The sequence below is a fragment of the Amphiprion ocellaris genome, chromosome 19 (genome assembly GCF_022539595.1).
Source record: "Amphiprion ocellaris isolate individual 3 ecotype Okinawa chromosome 19, ASM2253959v1, whole genome shotgun sequence".
NCBI lineage: Eukaryota > Metazoa > Chordata > Actinopteri > Pomacentridae > Amphiprion > Amphiprion ocellaris.
The window spans coordinates 7841884-7859416 of NC_072784.1; the positions used below are offsets into that span (position 1 = coordinate 7841884).

The following is a 17533-nucleotide window of genomic DNA, read 5'->3' on the forward strand; positions in this document are numbered from 1 at the left end:
TGCGCCTAAATTTGCTGGCTGAAAATCTGAAAGGAGGAGAAGAAGAAGAAGTAGTTCGCGGATTGGTGGAAAGTTTGGCGGACTTTATCCTCCGCGGTGAGCAGGTTTTTATAGTGACAGTTCGGTTCAGGACACGACAGGAGTCTCCTTCAGCTGGTGAGTGAATTGAATTATGTCTAATGGACGCAAGACGAGCAGCGCAGAGTGGAAACCCGTGCGTGTACAAGTAGATAGTTTAGGTTTTCGTTTGTTAAGATAAACGACTTGCTTTTAGTGGTCTTTGTGAGAGAAGTGTGTTTTCCCGCGGAAGTCCTGCACAGACATAAAGCAGCTCCAGATGTCAAAACACAGAGCTAGCTTAGCACGAGGCTGTTTATTCTGTATTTACCTGCAGATGAGTTATCGTTAGCGGTCAGTTCGAACAGCCCAGAAAGTCAGCAGCAAAGGGAGAAACACCCAATATATATTGGACACGTTTGATAAACCTTCTAACTGAATGCGAGGGGTGTCAAACATACGGCCCGCGGGCCAAAACCGGTCCAGTCCGGCCCACTGGATGACAGTAACTGCTATTTTACATTTGTCCACTGTACTGCCCCAGTTTTTGTGTATAAATTTTATAAAAGGACAACTTTACCTTCTTTTGTAATAGTTCTCATTCAGTTTGCATGATGTGGTGGTCAGGATTACTACACAGATATAGAATTGAATGGAAATTTCTACACCTTGACAAGTTGTTTTGATCATAAAATAAAATACTTTATTATTCAGTTCCAGATACCTGTGACTAGATGCTTTATGTCTTTATAGATACTCTGTGATCTGTAAGTTGTAATGTGTAAATGATCAACTGAGGCATAGTATTGTTCAAATTGCACTTATTTTTCTTAAGAAATTTCAGGTTCTTCATAATGTTTTGCGCTATCTGCCACTGTATCACTTTTGCAATTCTCTGTTCTTTTGTTATATGCTGCCACTTGCACATTTTTTGTAAATTTTTTTGGTAAAGATTTTTATTTGCATCTTCCACTCGACTATTTACTTATTTTTATTCTTATCTTATTTTCTTAACTTAATTATCTTGTATGTTTAAAAGGGAGAAAGTCATTCATAATTTCATTGTACACTGTATATAATTACAGTAAGGCTTTCTTATCTTAAAAAGATGATTAAATGTGAGCATTTTCCGAATGCACTTTTGTTGCACTAAAACAACAGGAAAAATGTGGAGTTGTGGTTATTTATAGGTTATCACGCTGCGATTTTACTGGTTCTATATGTGGCCCCTGAGATAATATGAGTTTGACATCCCTGATCCAGTATGTCCAATATACTCCAGCAAAAAGAAACCTTCAGGGAACGTTTCCTGAAGTTTAGTTTTTGTAAAAGTGAATCCAGAAAGTAGCACTTTGTTGTAAACACAGAACCTTGAGGGAACGTATTCTGAAGGTGTAAACATTTAGTGTTTTGTCCCCTTGCTGCTGACTTTCTGGGTCAGTCAGCCACAGCAGATAACAGTAATGAAAAACATGTACTCGGCTCACCAGGTTGTTGAGCAACAGTGAACACATGCGTGACTGTCATGCAGAGACTTTAACTTCTAGACGAGACAAACAGTCTGAGATAAAGATTTCGGGGAGAGTAAACACACCAGACGAAGATCCTCCAACTGTAAACGTCAGGGAGTCATGAGTGTGTGAGCTGAGCTAACGAATAACCAGTGTAAAGACATCTTTTGCGTTTTATCTGATTTTACGTCTGGGTAACAGTTTAAAGGTCAGCTGATCAGGATGTATTACACCATGGTTGGAGTGTTTCAGGACTGCTGCAGTTCACTCTTTGTCTGGGGCTTGGTGCTGTAATAATAAATCCTCTGTGTGGCAGAAACACTCGCTGCATATTTAACAATCAGACATGTATTGACTAGTCACATCGACTTTAATAGTTTTCTTCATCTGGCAATTTAATAAAAAATAGTGGTTGACTAATATTTTTCAGGGTTGATTCCTATTCTGATTATTAGTAATCAAGGAGGTCAACAGTCAGTATCTGGAACTGATACACATATAGTCATGGAAAAAATTATCAGACCACCCTTGTTTTCTTCAATTTGGACAAATATAATGATAACAACAAAAATAGCTCATAAGCGCTCGGTGGAGTAATAATCAGAAAAGTGCTGAATATCCTGTCGATCCCCCATAAAAAAGCTTTGGCTCAGTTGGAGATTCTGTTATGTTTTTGTGTCTGTGTAATTCTTATCTTGTCTCTAAATATAAAGTTTAATGATTATCTTTAGATTTCCACATTGTGTGAGCAGAAGACCAGCAGCGCAACCATGTCTTTTACAAATGGCCACTGTGTGAGTAAAGAATCATGGGACTCGCACAACAAGATGATGCTGGAACCGCTGGCCATCAACGATTCAGAGGTTCGTCAGTGGAGTCTACAAGTTGACTTGATTGTTGCTGTACCCCTGTATAATACATGTTTGTGTTTCAGGTGTTCTCCATTATAAAAAAAGAGAAGCACAGGCAGATGTACGGTCTGGAGCTGATAGCATCAGAGAACTTCGCCAGCAGAGCGGTTCTTGAGGCTCTGGGTTCCTGTATGAACAACAAGTATTCTGAGGGCTATCCAGGCCAGAGGTACAAGACTTAATCCAGTTTTAATAGATTCTAGTAGTGGTGCATTAACAACACAAACAAATAATGTGTCAGTAATAATCAATATGATGTATTTGTTTAGGTACTACGGTGGTACAGAGCATGTTGATGAGCTGGAGAGACTCTGTCAGAAGCGGGCACTGGAGGCCTATGGTCTGGACTCAGACAAATGGGGTGTCAATGTGCAGCCGTACTCAGGTATCAAATGTTGACACACCTAAAGCTGAGTTGTCATGCAACATCGTCCTCAAATCCTGTCTCAGATTTGTGACACTGTCTGCACACCTGTTTGTGTTTCTCTGTAAGGCTCGCCTGCTAACTTTGCTGTCTACACGGCCGTTGTGGAGCCCCATGGGAGGATCATGGGATTGGACCTGCCTGATGGAGGTCACCTGACACATGGCTTCATGACTGAGAAGAAGAAAATCTCAGCAACTTCCATCTTTTTTGAGTCCATGCCATATAAGGTACAAAGCAGTTGAATGTATTTTTCAACTCACACTCATTAAAAGTTCTTGGACCTTTTCATTGTGATGTTGTTTTAAATAAATTCTAGATGTATATTGATGGTAGTATGTGTAACAGTAGATGGATGAGGTACAGATCAGGTAGATTTTCACACCCACTACACCTGCAACTTTTTGGAGAACTTAGAAAAACAACAGTCTGTCAGTAGAGGAGACACATTGCTCATATGTGAGTACAGCCACATAACTGTAGTTATCTTAGGATAATTTAGGCTAATGGACTCATAGCCAGATTATCATGTCTTGAATATGTAGTGTTTATCTGATGTAGCTGATGTGGTGTATTTGTCTTCATGTGGTCTACTGCTTCTGTTTCAAGGTGAATCCAGAAACTGGCTACATTGATTATGACAGACTACAAGAAAATGCACGTCTGTTCCACCCCAAACTCATCATTGCAGGTACTTTAGTGTGTACAGGCATGAAGACAGTGCATTTCACATATCAAGATATATTACTGGTCCCCTGAATACATTAGTAGGAGCTTATATATCAAAGGTAGACAGGGAAAAAAAGCTTCACTTTTGTTTGTCTTTTCCAGGAACAAGCTGCTATTCCCGCAACCTTGACTACGCCCGCTTGAAGCTGATTGCTAATGAGAATGGTGCGTATCTGATGGGAGACATGGCTCACATCAGTGGATTAGTGGCTGCTGGAGTGGTGCCCTCACCCTTTGACCACTGTGACATTGTTACCACGACGACGCACAAGACGCTGCGTGGCTGCCGAGCTGGACTTATCTTCTTCAGGAGAGGTAGAAAAGGAACCTCTTGCCCTTTATTTGCTTTGTCATTGTTGCTTTTTTATATTGATACTCTGTGATTTCTGTCTTTTTCAATTTGACTTTTTCCTCTCTCCATTTTTCCTTTTTCCTCTACCAGGTGTGCGGAGTGTAGACGCCAAAGGCAAGGAGATCATGTACAACTTGGAGTCTTTGATCAACCAAGCTGTGTTTCCAGGGCTGCAGGGAGGACCACACAACCATGCTATTGCAGGTACCCCTCGCATCATGAGTTTTCTCCCTTCTGACTTGAGTTAAGTCACCGTTCATCTCACTGAGGTGGTGTTTTTTAATGTCAGGTGTTGCTGTGGCTCTCAAACAAGCGATGACACCAGAATTTAAGGCCTACCAGCTGCAGGTTCTCGCTAACTGCAAAGTTCTATCCAGTTCTCTTATTGACCATGGATACAAGATTGTAACCGGTAAGTGGCACAGTTTCCTCCACCGCAGTGTCAGAGGAGGACTGCTTTTACATGGAGAAAATGATTCTTATTTACTAATTTTTGTCTGTATTTGCTCCTTCATGTATTGCATTTGGAGGTAATCACCATAAATAGTTTTTTATAGCATCCCAAGTGTTAAATCCGTCGGTAAAGTTAAGAAATGCATATATTGAATGCTTCTACAGCATTCTACAAGGCCTGAATGCTTAGTTATAATATAGGATAAAATAAGTATGTTACCTTAAAATCATCATGATTTAAATCTACATATTAATCTTTTTTTTTCTTATATTAATTTGCTACCTTAAGTTAATCATCTATTTGTCTTTACTAAAGCTGATTTGACTGCTGTTCAAACATATTTAAGCATAATTTTTTTTTTTTCAAACAGTAAAAATCTACCAATAGAGATAAATGTACCAAGAATAATCAGGCCTGATGAAGCAGTAATGACAACATGGTACATGGAAATGTACCTCAAGCTTTCAGTCAGTGCTAGTTTGTAGAGACCACTCCAGAAGGCCTATGCTCTATTGTCTCATGTAATCCAAAAGCCAGACTTAGGGATGTCCGATATTGGCTGTTTTGCCAATAACCAATATGACGATATTGTCCAACTCTCAGTTTCCAATTCTGAAATTAACTGATACCAATATATGTGGGCTATTTAACTAATTTTAGGTAACATCACATATCTCCTGTCGTGGAATTAACACATCACGCCTAATTTTATTGTGATGATCCACTGGATGCATTCTCAGATGCAGCAAGGCTTTCAAATGTAAACATTGTCTGTGCAAAATAAGAAAAATACTTCAACTCAAGTTATAGACAAAAATGCCTTTTTAAAAAAAAATTGTTTCAAACAACACACACTCTCCCTCTATGAGTAAATACTGGCGAAGTCCAGGCATTATTTCATCGGTTTTCATGATAGGCACAAAACGATAATGATGTTGACCAATATTATATTTTTATATCAATATTGGCCAATAATATCGGAGGGCTGATATTATGGGACATCCCAAGCCAGAATCTTACAGCGTCTAAAAGGATATCTATAGTGTCTGAAGTCCATTAAAGAAGACGTCACCTTGCACTAAGAAGGAGCACTTGAAGCAGCTTCAGTTAACAGTGACTAAGATTTAGTGCTTTTCTAGAAGAACATAATATTGATTACTTTACAACAATGCGATGACAAACCTGTGTTTTCCTTTACTTATGGTAGAGTTAAAAAGAACTTTGCGACAGTAAATTTTTTCAAGGGGTACATAGCTTTGTGGTCTATGTAATGTCTTCTAATGCTCTCTGTGTTTTCCTGTGTAGGTGGCTCTGACAACCATCTCATCCTGCTGGACCTGCGCAGCAAAGGAACCGATGGAGGCCGAGCTGAGAAGGTCCTGGAAGCCTGTGCCATTGCTTGTAACAAGAACACCTGTCCAGGTAGTGTGTGTGATATGGACTGTTCACTTTTTGTTTACACAAAACTATAACTCTTAACTAGTGTGTGTAATATTTGTGTAATTTTCTGTGTGTACCTTGAGATTTATCTAATGCAGAATGAGCTTGCAAATGTATTTTTCCTACAAAGTGCCACTCTTAATTGTCCACCTACCTCACTCTGTGTAGGAGATAAGAGTGCTTTGCGCCCTAGTGGTCTGAGGTTTGGCTCTCCAGCTCTGACCTCCAGAGGTCTGATGCAGGATGACTTCAGGAAGGTGGCTGAGTTGATCCACAAAGGTAATCTTTTAAAGGAGACGTTGCTGTATTTGTTACCTTTCACAAGATCAAAATAAAAACAAACTGCTTTCCCCTCTCCTGCAGCTATTGAACTGACCCTGGAGGTGCAGAGAAGCATGGATCCCAAAGCCACTCTGAAGGAGTTCATTCAGACACTGGCTCAGGGAGAGAAGTTCCAGCAGCGGGTTGCTGAACTCAGGGCTGAGGTGGAGGCTTTCGCTGGTCAGTTCCCCATGCCGGGCCTTCCTGAGCTGTAGAGGGCAGCAGTTCAGATGCTGAAGGCTTGATTGATGATCAGATGGACAATATTGTGACAGTTCTGCTGGTGGTGTTGCGCAGAGAACACTTTTGTTTTAATGAAAAGAAATTTGTGTAAGGATTTGTAATGATTTTCTTGTAATTTTAGTTTCAGATGCTACAATCAAATTTCAGCTTTTCTCAATTTTTTGTATTGGGTTTAATATTCCAAAGTTTTCTCACAAACTACTGAAGATTGAAGCACAAGGAATGAGCACACGATCGTTCTACATGTAGACAGTATACATTTACAATATATTAAATGTGATTTGATAAATAAGGTTGATATTTTTACATTCAATTAAAGTAATAATTAAGGAAACCACATCTACTGTGCACTATAATTCAGTCTGGTTGCAAACTGGTACAGTGACCATTTCAAAACAAAACCTCAAAAATACCGTCCGCACACAGGAATTCAGCGTGAGGGTGATGATTGTACTGTATATTATGTGAAGACACTGCTTCATGGCTCAGAGGCTGCATCAGTGCTCTGAGTTCTAATATTATGATATTGAGTAGATTTGGTCATAATACGAAAACAAAAGTCACATACACTACCAGTCAAAAATTAGGAGACACTTTCTCGTTCATTTGAATCAGAAGGTGTCTCCAAACTTTTGACTGGTAGTGTATGTTTCTCTAAGCAGCATTAGTCATCTTTTTAGGAACTGTATGGTCGAACAAGTTTAGGGTGTTGAGGTTTCTTGGGATTTTGTTTGATGATAAGCTCACATGGAGATAGCACAAATATAGTAAAGGCAAAATGTAAGAAGATCAACAGGACAAGGACAAGACTAAGGGGCATCTTTGTTGTTGTTGAATATATACCAGGCCCCTTATGAGAGCAACACTGGATTACAGTTTTGTTCAAGCTTTTATAACATGTATGTCCAGATTTTTTTAAATCAATTGAGGGCCGTATAATAAAAGTTTTTATACTGTTTATGAGTCCAGACTCCATAAGCAAATTATATGAATGAATATTAAAAATGACTATTAAGTCTACAATTTCATTTAGCAGACGCTTTTATCCAAACCACATCTGACAGTAGAGTTTGGTAACTCGTTCCACCACCAGGGAACCACAGCCTATGGCGGTTTGTTAAGAAAACAAACTAATACATTGTACCAGCCCAGTGTGAGGATCTCTAATAAAAATGCCAGACTCCAGCACTGATGACAGGTGAATGCCCGGCTGGATTATGTACACACTGTAATCAGGAGACTCTGTCCAGTGTGTGGTGGATTGTGGTGTTTATGGAGAGGAAAGAACAAAACTAAACATTGCACTTAACCCCTTCAGACCCTGAGTCCACTGGAATGAACATGACATATTTAAGGTTCTAGACCACTAGAAATCTGTCATTTGAGTAATGCCTTGTTACTGATTGGTTCCTGATTGTCCAATTGACTGGTAGCTTCATCTGAGAGCTGCAGACATCAGACAAGACAAGTATCAATCAATCAATCAATCAATCAATCAATCAATCAATCAAAATTTATTTATAGATCACTTTACAACACTCAAGGTGACCAAAGTGCTTTCCAGTTAAAAGTATGGCTCTGAGGATTAACAGGAGAAGGAGGCACCTTTTTCCTCATAAGTGTTAATTTATGTGATGATATTTGAAATTCTTCTGAATGTATTTCATAACTGTAAAGTCAATTTTTTTTCAAAAGTTCAGTGTCCATTCCAATGGACATCAGAGATTTGGTAACGTTAACCAACACACATTATTTAGTGTCACTATGCAAAGTTATGGAATATATGTGAACATTTTACAGCTAAACTTTGACAGTTTATTTACTTATATGTATTTATATTATATATGGTTGACCTGCCAAATTATGATGATAAGAGAGAGGCCCTACTGCACAGGAAAAACACATCTTTTGTGTGTTATATATAAACAAACAGGATACAAGAATACAACAGCATGGTGAACATATCCTGTTTTCCTTATGTTTTAATGACATTTCACCCTCATTCAGTTGTGGCATCCATTGTAATGGATATGTGAAAATCCTAAAAAAGAAAAAAAAATCTTAGCAAAATTGTCTTCTTTTCCCCCTGCATTTCTATATTAGAGAGGAGTAAAAAGCAACTGGATAATTTATTTGTTTATTTTTACTCAGCAGAAAAAAAATCTGGTCTGAAGGGGTTAAAGAGCTGAATTTCATTCGCTTTGGGGGAGTTATGTGGCCAACTAACTGTTGAAAAGAAACCGATTTCATGGAGATTTTTTTTCTTCTCCGTTGATCGTCTGCTTTTATTTCCCTCCAGTCCAGTAGGTGGCGCTGGTGCATCTCTAAGGTGTTTTAACCTCTTAGGTCAGAGGTCAGTCAGCGCGCCTTCCATCCATCCACACACAACAAGGAGCAGCTCAGTGACTAACTAAAAACTTCTAGCTCGACTATTGTTCAGGTTTTGTCTTTAAATCTGGCATTAAAGCTCCAACAACGACAGCTGTGGTTTGGACAGCGGGTCAGGGAGCGGGCCGGCTGCTGCTAGCTTATCGGTTAGCCTCGTTAGCCTCCTCAGATGAGGAAATAACTAGATAAGTAGCTCAACTTGAAGCTAGCTTAACCGACATTTCTTTGATCGGACGACGGCAAACTGAAGCAGACATGCAGGAGCTACTGGCAAACGTGGACCACATCAAGTTCGACCTGGAGATCGCTATGGAGCAGCAGCTGGGGGCGCAGCCTCTGCCCTTCCCCGGCATGGATAGTAAGTGGTGGGACGCTAGCTGGAGCTTAGCCGGTGCAGATACAGGGAGCTAACAGGAAAAGTAACGGTGGTTAACGGCAGGTTACCGGCCACCGGAATGTCCCTGTCAGTTTAGTTTAGTGCAGTCAAGTCACTATTATTTATAAAGCACATTTAAAGAAACAGACAGAGCCGAAATGCTTTCCTGTAGAGAAACTAAAGTGGCAAACGAACAAATGCAAATGTTGAGACCCTCTGATGTTGTGTATGGTGATAATGTAGAATTATAATGGGCTAGGAAAGTTGATTTTATCCCTGTAATCAGTCATGTTAAAATTAAATTACTATACACTGCTACTTTCGTTAGCTATAATGTCATTTTTTTATTAGTATTTTTTTTTAATGATTTTGACTTCAAATCTGAAACCACGATGTGAACTTTAACTGGTGCGAACTTCACATGGATGTTTCTCTGTTGTGTTTCTTTATAATAATTTAAACACACTGAAAGATGTTTTAACTAAATAAAGAAAAATGTGTGTGAATATGTGAGGAGTATAAAAGAAAAATTTGACAAAAATATGACCTTCAGACACAGTTTAATGTGAATTGATTCATGCCCATCCCACATATTTGATTTATTGTGAATTTTAAATACAAAATATTTATTTATGGAGATGAAGCTGATTAAAATTAAGACACTGCAAACATATAGACCCAAGGACTCCCAGGATTACCTTTGAGCAAGCTTCGTTTTAATTTTTTTTCTTCTTTATTTTGTGTTTTATTTCTATTTTTTTGTTATTAGTGTATCCGCTGTGTGTTATTAATGCTGTGATAATGTGTGTCCCTGCAGAGTCCGGGTCTGCTGTGTGTGAGTTCTTCATGAGAGCAGCTTGTCTGAAAGGTACAAACACAACACCGCTACATTTCAACACGTCTACATCCACATTTACTGTCACACAGTGCAAATAAGTATCGAGCTGCAAGAGTTAATCAAGTAGTGTTCAGCTATGACGTTAATCAACAACTATGATACTAATTAAATGGTTTGAGTCATTAATTTAAGGATACAAATTAAAAAGTGTTTAATTCCAGCTTCATAAAGGAGAGTTTTTTCTGGGTTCTCTCCTCCCGTATGACATTTTGAAACCAACAGAATGAGAAATGACTTTGTGCTCCAGCATTTTGGTGGTTAACCTGAGACTGTGTCTCATAATAATACAATCATAGTATGGATTTTAAAAAACTACTATTTTTTTCTGCATGCATCACTACAGTTGTGATCAGTGATCTGTATTCCTGCACATAGCTCAAAAACGTTCATCATGTCTTCTTGTTAATATATTACTTTTGGCTTCTTTTGTTCAGACATCAGGTGCATAGATAGATGTTAATTACCTTCTTGACAGTTTCGGTGAACTGTCAAGAAGGTAATTAACATCTATCTATTCACCTGATGTCTGAACAAAAGAACTCAAAGCTAATATATTCCTGCACACTTTTCTTTTTTATTTGCATTGACAGCAGGGTTTGACTTTCATCCGCTGGACAAATTAATGTGTCTTTGACTTATCCTGCCGCAAAATGGACATGTATGTTTTTTTTAAAAATATGACAGTGACGTATGCTACCAGTCAAAAGTTTGGACACACCTTCTCATTCAGTGGTTTTTATTTAATTATTTTCAACATTGTAGATTAATACTGAAGACATCAAAACTATAAAAGAATACGTATGGAATTATGCTGTAAACAAAAAAGTGTTAGTGTTCAGTATAAATCTACATTGTAGAAAATAATACAAATGAATAAAAACCACTGAATGAGAAGGTGTGTCCAAACTATTGACTGTTTGACTGTACATTATTCACACAAAGAACACAGAATTAAGGTGACCAAATGGTTGCAAGTATCCACAACTTTGTACTTTATACTTGTCAAATGATTTGGGATCTATGTCTGCTTTGAAATGGCTCTAAGTGACTTTCCTGACTTGCTCAAATCAGATCTTTGCTAAGATCCTCAGACTTTTCCATTGTAGTGTTTATAGCCGAGTCTAATGTGTGTATCAAATGGGCTCTATTAGAAGTCAGCCGCTGTAGTCAATTGTAATCACTCAAAAGAGGGTAAGAAGTTATACCACTAAAAAAAATTATTAATAAAAAATTAAAGTTAACCAAAACAGATGATTCAAGTTGCTGTATGTATATTTTTGACCCCACAGATTTATTTATATCTGTAGAAGAACTACAATAAATCTAATGAAAGATCTAAAATGCATAATTTTTTTGTGACAAAGACACGTGGGTTTCAATGACTCCACTGTGGAAAACTTTGGGTTATGGGAGTCATTCGGAAACTCAAGACTGCTGTGATATAAATGGTCTTTACAAGTGTATGTAAACCTTCATTCATTACACTACGCTACCAGTCAAAGGTTTTGATTCAGTGGTTTTTATTTGATCATTTTCCACATTGTAGATTAATACTGAAGACATCCAAACTATGAAAGAATACATATGGAATCATGTTGTAAATTTAAAAAAGTGTTAATCTTCAGTATTAATCTACAATGTAGAAAATAATACAAATAAATAAAAAGCATTGAATCAGAAGGTGTGTCCAAACTTTTGACTGGTAGTGTATGTGTTCAGGTAACCCTCAAACTAATCAGCGAGACACTGACTGCCCTGTGGGTATGAAGGAGAGTTTCATAGTCTGTGGTGTATCTTGCAGGTGGGATGTGTCCGTTCCGTCACATCAGTGGAGAGAAGACGGTGGTGTGTAAGCATTGGCTCAGAGGACTGTGTAAGAAGGGAGACCAGTGCGAGTTTCTCCATGAATACGACATGACCAAGATGCCTGAATGCTACTTCTACTCCAAGTTTGGTAGGTTTACTGAGACAAATGCCACAAGAATATTTCTTCTTTTCCTGGTTAAATGAATAACAATAATAATAATAATAATACCTTTAATTTATAATGCACTTTACATATAAAATCTCAAAGTGCTACAATACATGCTCTTTTGGGTTGTTTTAATTTCCGTGTTGACCTTCACAGGTGAGTGTAGCAACAAGGAATGTCCCTTCCTGCATATTGATCCAGAGTCCAAGATCAAAGACTGTCCCTGGTACGACCGAGGCTTCTGCAAACACGGTAGGTCAAGCTCAGTGGTGGCCATAAACATAGTAGCAGTTTGACCCAGAACTCAAGGTTTACAGTGGTCCTTCGCCATATCGCCGTTCACTTGTCGCGGTCTCACTGTATTGCAGATTTTTCGCTATATCACGGGATTTTGCGGTATATAGGTGTTCTTATATATTCATTTTTGTGGTGAGCAGCATTAAATAACAACGCTGGAGAAGGATATCTGCCTTTTATGAACCCTGCAACTGGCAGATGCTTTTATTTTGACACACACAGAGAGCAGCACTATAGAAAATATGGCAGGAAGTCACAACATGACCCTTAACCAGACTAACTAGGGTGACTAAACCACAAAAACACACTAAACCACAAAAACACACTAAAACACAAACACTAATAACACTGTAACACTAGCGTAAACCACAATAATGACATTTAAACCCCCAACACACTGAACTCACATGGTGCATTGCAGCACAACAGTTCAGTCATAGCGACTGGCTCTGAGATCGCTACATTATTTTAATTATTTTTGTGTTAAAATAAGCATTTTGTAGCCTAAAAAATTGAAAACAATACAAAAAAATGTTAAAAAATAATAAGAATTAAAACACATTAAAGGGATATTTATTTTAAAGTAGAATGTGTTGCGTACAGCGCTGGGCTCTGATTGGCTCAGCGATCGTGGCATCAGTCTCAGCATTCAGCATCTCCTTGTCCCTTTCACATAGCTGTCTGATCACTATGCATAGTGCTGCTGCGCTGTGTGTGGGGAGGGTTTATGAAACCTTAAAATATGTATAAATAATATAATAAATATTGTCGCTACTTCACAGATTTTCGTCTATAGCGGGGGGGTCTGGAATATAACCCCCACTGTAAACACAAAAGCTGTTTTAAAACAAGCAAAACTGTTTCTCTACTTTCTATTATAACCCTGCATGAGTCTTATACATTTTGTCCTCACCTTTATGTCCTTCCTGTCTCCGATCTCAGGTCCCGACTGCAGACACAGACACACAAGAAGGGTGATCTGTGTGAACTACCTAGTTGGCTTCTGTCCGGAAGGAAAATCGTGTAAATTTATGCAGTAAGTGATCCTTCTCATTTAAAGCCGACACAAAATAGTACCCACTCATGATTTGTTTCACTGTCAGGTTTTGTCATGTTGCATTAAAGCAGCAATTAATCTACAGCTTTGTAGACGGTGATGCAGTTATGTTTAATAATGACGTTTCTCTGCAGCCCCCGATTTGAATTGCCGATGGGAACTTCTGAGCAGCCTCCTTTGCCGCAGCAAACCCAGAACCAGACAAAGGTACAGAGAATGCATGTCCAAACACCTTACACACATACAGTAAAGCCCATAATTATACATAGTCGTGCCAGATTTTGATTTCTAGAAAATGATGTGTTGACGATTAAGGTTCTTCTACCTTGAAATGACATAAACTAGCGACAAAAGACAGAATCTCAAAGTTTGTCGTAGGAAGAAAAAAGTGATCCAAGAATGCCAGTTTGAGAGATCAAGATGTATCCAAGAATCAGCACCAAGACCATCCTGAGGAGTCTGAGCAGTCTCAAGAAAGATACACAATAGACAAAGAAAAAGCTTTTGGAGGTCAGTTCTGTGGAAGGAAGAGATAAATAATAAGTTGTTAGGACACAGGGACGTGGCTTTGGTTTGGCAAATGAAAAGAGAAGCATTCACCTCAAAAACACCTTAAGCACACACATGTTAAACATGCTGGTGGGAATGTGATGCTTTGACAGTGTTTTTCAGTCAGGGAGCCGGACAACCATGTCAAAGTAAACGGCAACATGAAAAACGAGGACAACACAAAGCTTGTCGAAGAAAACATCAGGCAGTCTGGTGAAAAAAAAAAAAAACACTTAAAAAATAAAAGCAAGTATTTGCAGAAAAAGTGGAAAGAGTGTAATAGTGCAATGGGGTGCAGTGTCTGCTTTAAAGTGTCTGATGTGAGTAAAATGCTTAGTTTGAGATGGTTGTTGAGCATTAACTTGATTATGATCCATCAGTGAGTTTTTGTTTGAGAGCAGGGGGTAGGGAGTGGGGTAAGAGTTCCAGCTCTGGGTTGTGCTTGTTTGTGGGAGAGGTAGGGAGGTGGTGTAATGGAGGCAACAGCTCTGGGGAAGAAGCTGTTCCTCAGCCTGGTAGTTGGTGTTTTGATGGCATGGTACCTCCTCCCCGATGGCAGTGGGACAAACAGGGAGTGTCCTGGGCGGCTGAATCTCATGATTCTCTGTGCCACTTTTACCACCCGGGACAGATCCTGTATGTCTTTTGCTGTGCAGCCCTGGCAGAGGATGCTCTCCATGGTGCTTCTGTAGAAGTTTCTGAGCAGTTATGGAGCCAGACCAGCCTGCTTCTGCTTCCTCAGGAAGAAAATCCTCTGATGGGCTTTTTTCACCAGTTTGGCAGTGTTTAGTGTCTATGTCAGATCCTTGCTAATGTGCATGCCAAGGAATCTGACTGAGTTCACCCTCTCTACCTCTATGGAGTAGGGACTGTATGACTCTCCTGGTCCTCCTGAAGTCTATGATGACTTCCTTTGTTTTGGTGGTGTTGAGGACCAGGTCGTTGTCTGCACACCACCCTACCAGATGTTGGACCTCCTGCCTGTACCAGGTCTCATTGTTGTCCCTGATAAGGCCTACCATCATAGTATCACCAGCAAACTTTATCAGAGTGTTGGAGGAGTGGGTGGGGACACAGTCCATGGTGAAGAGGGTGAAGAGGGCTGAACTAAGCACACACCCCTGTGGGGCGTCTGTGTTCATGGTTATGGTGCTGGATGTCAGGTTCCCCATTCTAACGTTCTGAGGTCTGTTGGTCAGAAAGTCCATAATTCATGAGCATAATGTGGTGGAGAGTTCAAGGTTGGTGAGTTTGTGTGCCAGTTTATGGGGGATTACAGTGTTGAAGGCACTGCTAAAATCCACAAAGAGCATCCTGACATAGGTATTCAGCTGCTCCAGGTGGGTTAGGGCTGTATGAAGTGCTGTCTGTGTAGGAAACTGAAGACCAGAGTGATGGCAAGAAAGCCTTTAATCTCAAACACTCAGAGGTCGTTACAAAGACGAGTGGAGTAAGTCTCAGTGGAGGCATGGAGGAAGCTTGGTAACGGTTAGAAAAACAGTTTCATTGATGTGGCAATGAATAAACGCTTTATCACTGATCACAGAGAGTAATAATATAAATCTATGGACATGGTATTTTTTAGTAAAAATGTGTTTAAAAGTATTGACATTTTAAAACTCATAAACATTTCTAACACAGTATATTTCTGGCTTTTATCGCAAATGAAAGATGAGTGTAAATCAGAATTTATTATGGCTATGATTCATTTGGGACCTAACTAGATCCTAAACTGCAGCATGTTGAAATGGATAGTTGTTTTAAATCACAGGAACTGTTCGGCTCTTCTGACCAGCGCTGTATAAGCAGTTTTTCTCTGTGTGTTTCCTGTTGCAGCCCGTGCCTACTATTGGTCGTTCGTCCCTCTCCTTAATCCAGTTGACCAACTCCAGTCCAGGCCAGCGGTCGCAGAATAACATATCGACTGCTTCTCATCAAAATAACATGACCACCAATAGAGGACCGCGTCCACTGGACCAGGTTACCTGCTACAAGGTGAGTCGTCTCTACATTTGTCTGCTGAAGTTCCTCCAGAATGGGCGACCCAGTGCATTAACTGGTTGAAGCGGGCGATTCATAAACAGGAGCCTTAGTCCCCGACGCAGCAACCATGGGTTTGAATCCAGTTCATAGTCCTTTGCTGCAGGTCCTCCCCCATTCTTCTCCCCACTTTCCTGTCTTCCTGTCATTATTGTCCTGTCAGTAAAGCAGAAAAAGGCCAAAAAAGTATTTTATGTATATGTGTGTGTGTGTGTGTGTGTGTGTGTGTGTATATATGTATATATATGTATATATATGTATAGATGTTTTTTAGTTTCTTTTTGCTCATTTTCTTACACACACATATATATGTATATGTATATATATGTATATATATATGTATATATATTATATATAGAAATAGAAAATATTTTTTTTTAAAAACTGTGTATTTCTGCAACAGTGGGTTTTGCAGGGTTAAAAAAATAAGTTCCTCCAGAATTCTGTTTTCGATACCAGTCTCTCACTTTAGTAGTACTCAAAGCAGTAAGTGGTTCAAACTTTGTATTTTTGCCATATTTTTTATTGTATCAAAGAATACACATACGACACACTTTAATGCACTAGCATTATTTCTCTCATGTATCTCAAACTAGAAATTGACCTAAAATGAACCTGCATAGATTTACTGAAGTTTTAACCATCTTCTTGAATCTGAGAATCTACTCCCTTTGTCATCCATCAATTCAAACTTTCATGTCTTTACTCACTTCATTCTTCCGTCTTCCTTGTGTTTGCAGTGTGGTGAGAAGGGCCACTATGCCAACAAATGCACTAAAGGCCATCTTGCCTTCTTAAGTGGACAGTAACCTTCAGCCTTCAGGTCCAAACACCACAGTGTTGTAGCTCGCCGGCCCAGTGACACCTGAGGAGACGAGGGGATGAGCAGCTGAAGAGAGGAAGCCCCTCTGCTTCTCGGGCTGGCGTTGAACCGAAGGACTTAAAACTGACACTTCTGTGTGTGACCTGACGGAGACGCAAGAAGTGCGAAAGATAAAACACAGCTAATTCCAATACTTTGGATTCTGACAAACCATGGACACGAGGAACAGAGACGGTTTGGTTGAAAGAACTGATCTGGGGGTTTGTTAGGAGTTTTGTACTCAACACTGCATTTATACGGAAGACGTAGGCATAAAAGTAACTCCATAGAGCTGCGGTGCTATCACAAATTGCTGATATTTCTGTACTTGGATCAAGGAAGTGCAACTATTCTGTAAAATTCAAGTAAATCTGACTGGAAACACATACAGACCTGATATACCAGTTAGAATGTGAACAAATGAACTCAGTTATTAGTCAGAGCCCAGTTTCACCACCACCTGGTATTTTCTACACATCAGTACTCAAGTTTTGGACATTGCAGCCTGGAAGTAGTTCATTTAGCAGCTGTGTGTGGAGGAAGATCACACAATGTGGATGAGCTGGAGGACAGATTCAGCTGTCAGCCGGTGGATACAGTCTGTACAAATAAATGTTCTTGTTACAGATCTACCTGTTCTGCTTCTTGAATG

General features: G+C 39.4%; 2 protein-coding genes across 2 annotated transcripts; both read left to right on the forward strand.

Moving 5' to 3' along the window:
• Nucleotides 1-7400, forward strand: shmt1 (serine hydroxymethyltransferase 1 (soluble)). The gene is made up of 12 exons (XM_023273011.3): nucleotides 1-156; nucleotides 2300-2431; nucleotides 2503-2648; nucleotides 2749-2864; nucleotides 2973-3133; nucleotides 3513-3594; nucleotides 3735-3947; nucleotides 4075-4188; nucleotides 4274-4396; nucleotides 5744-5860; nucleotides 6047-6157; nucleotides 6242-7400. Exons 2-12 carry the CDS (start codon nucleotides 2339-2341, stop codon nucleotides 6412-6414), a joined length of 1449 nt encoding a protein of 482 aa, XP_023128779.2. The 5' UTR covers nucleotides 1-156; nucleotides 2300-2338; the 3' UTR covers nucleotides 6415-7400.
• Nucleotides 7401-8776: 1376 nt separating this feature from the next.
• On the forward strand, nucleotides 8777-17509 carry cpsf4 (cleavage and polyadenylation specific factor 4). Its single transcript, XM_023273031.3, has 8 exons — nucleotides 8777-9188; nucleotides 10024-10074; nucleotides 11906-12058; nucleotides 12233-12328; nucleotides 13316-13409; nucleotides 13565-13637; nucleotides 15816-15974; nucleotides 16760-17509. Exons 1-8 carry the CDS (start codon nucleotides 9086-9088, stop codon nucleotides 16826-16828), a joined length of 798 nt encoding a protein of 265 aa, XP_023128799.1. The 5' UTR covers nucleotides 8777-9085; the 3' UTR covers nucleotides 16829-17509.
• Nucleotides 17510-17533: the final 24 nt, after the last annotated feature.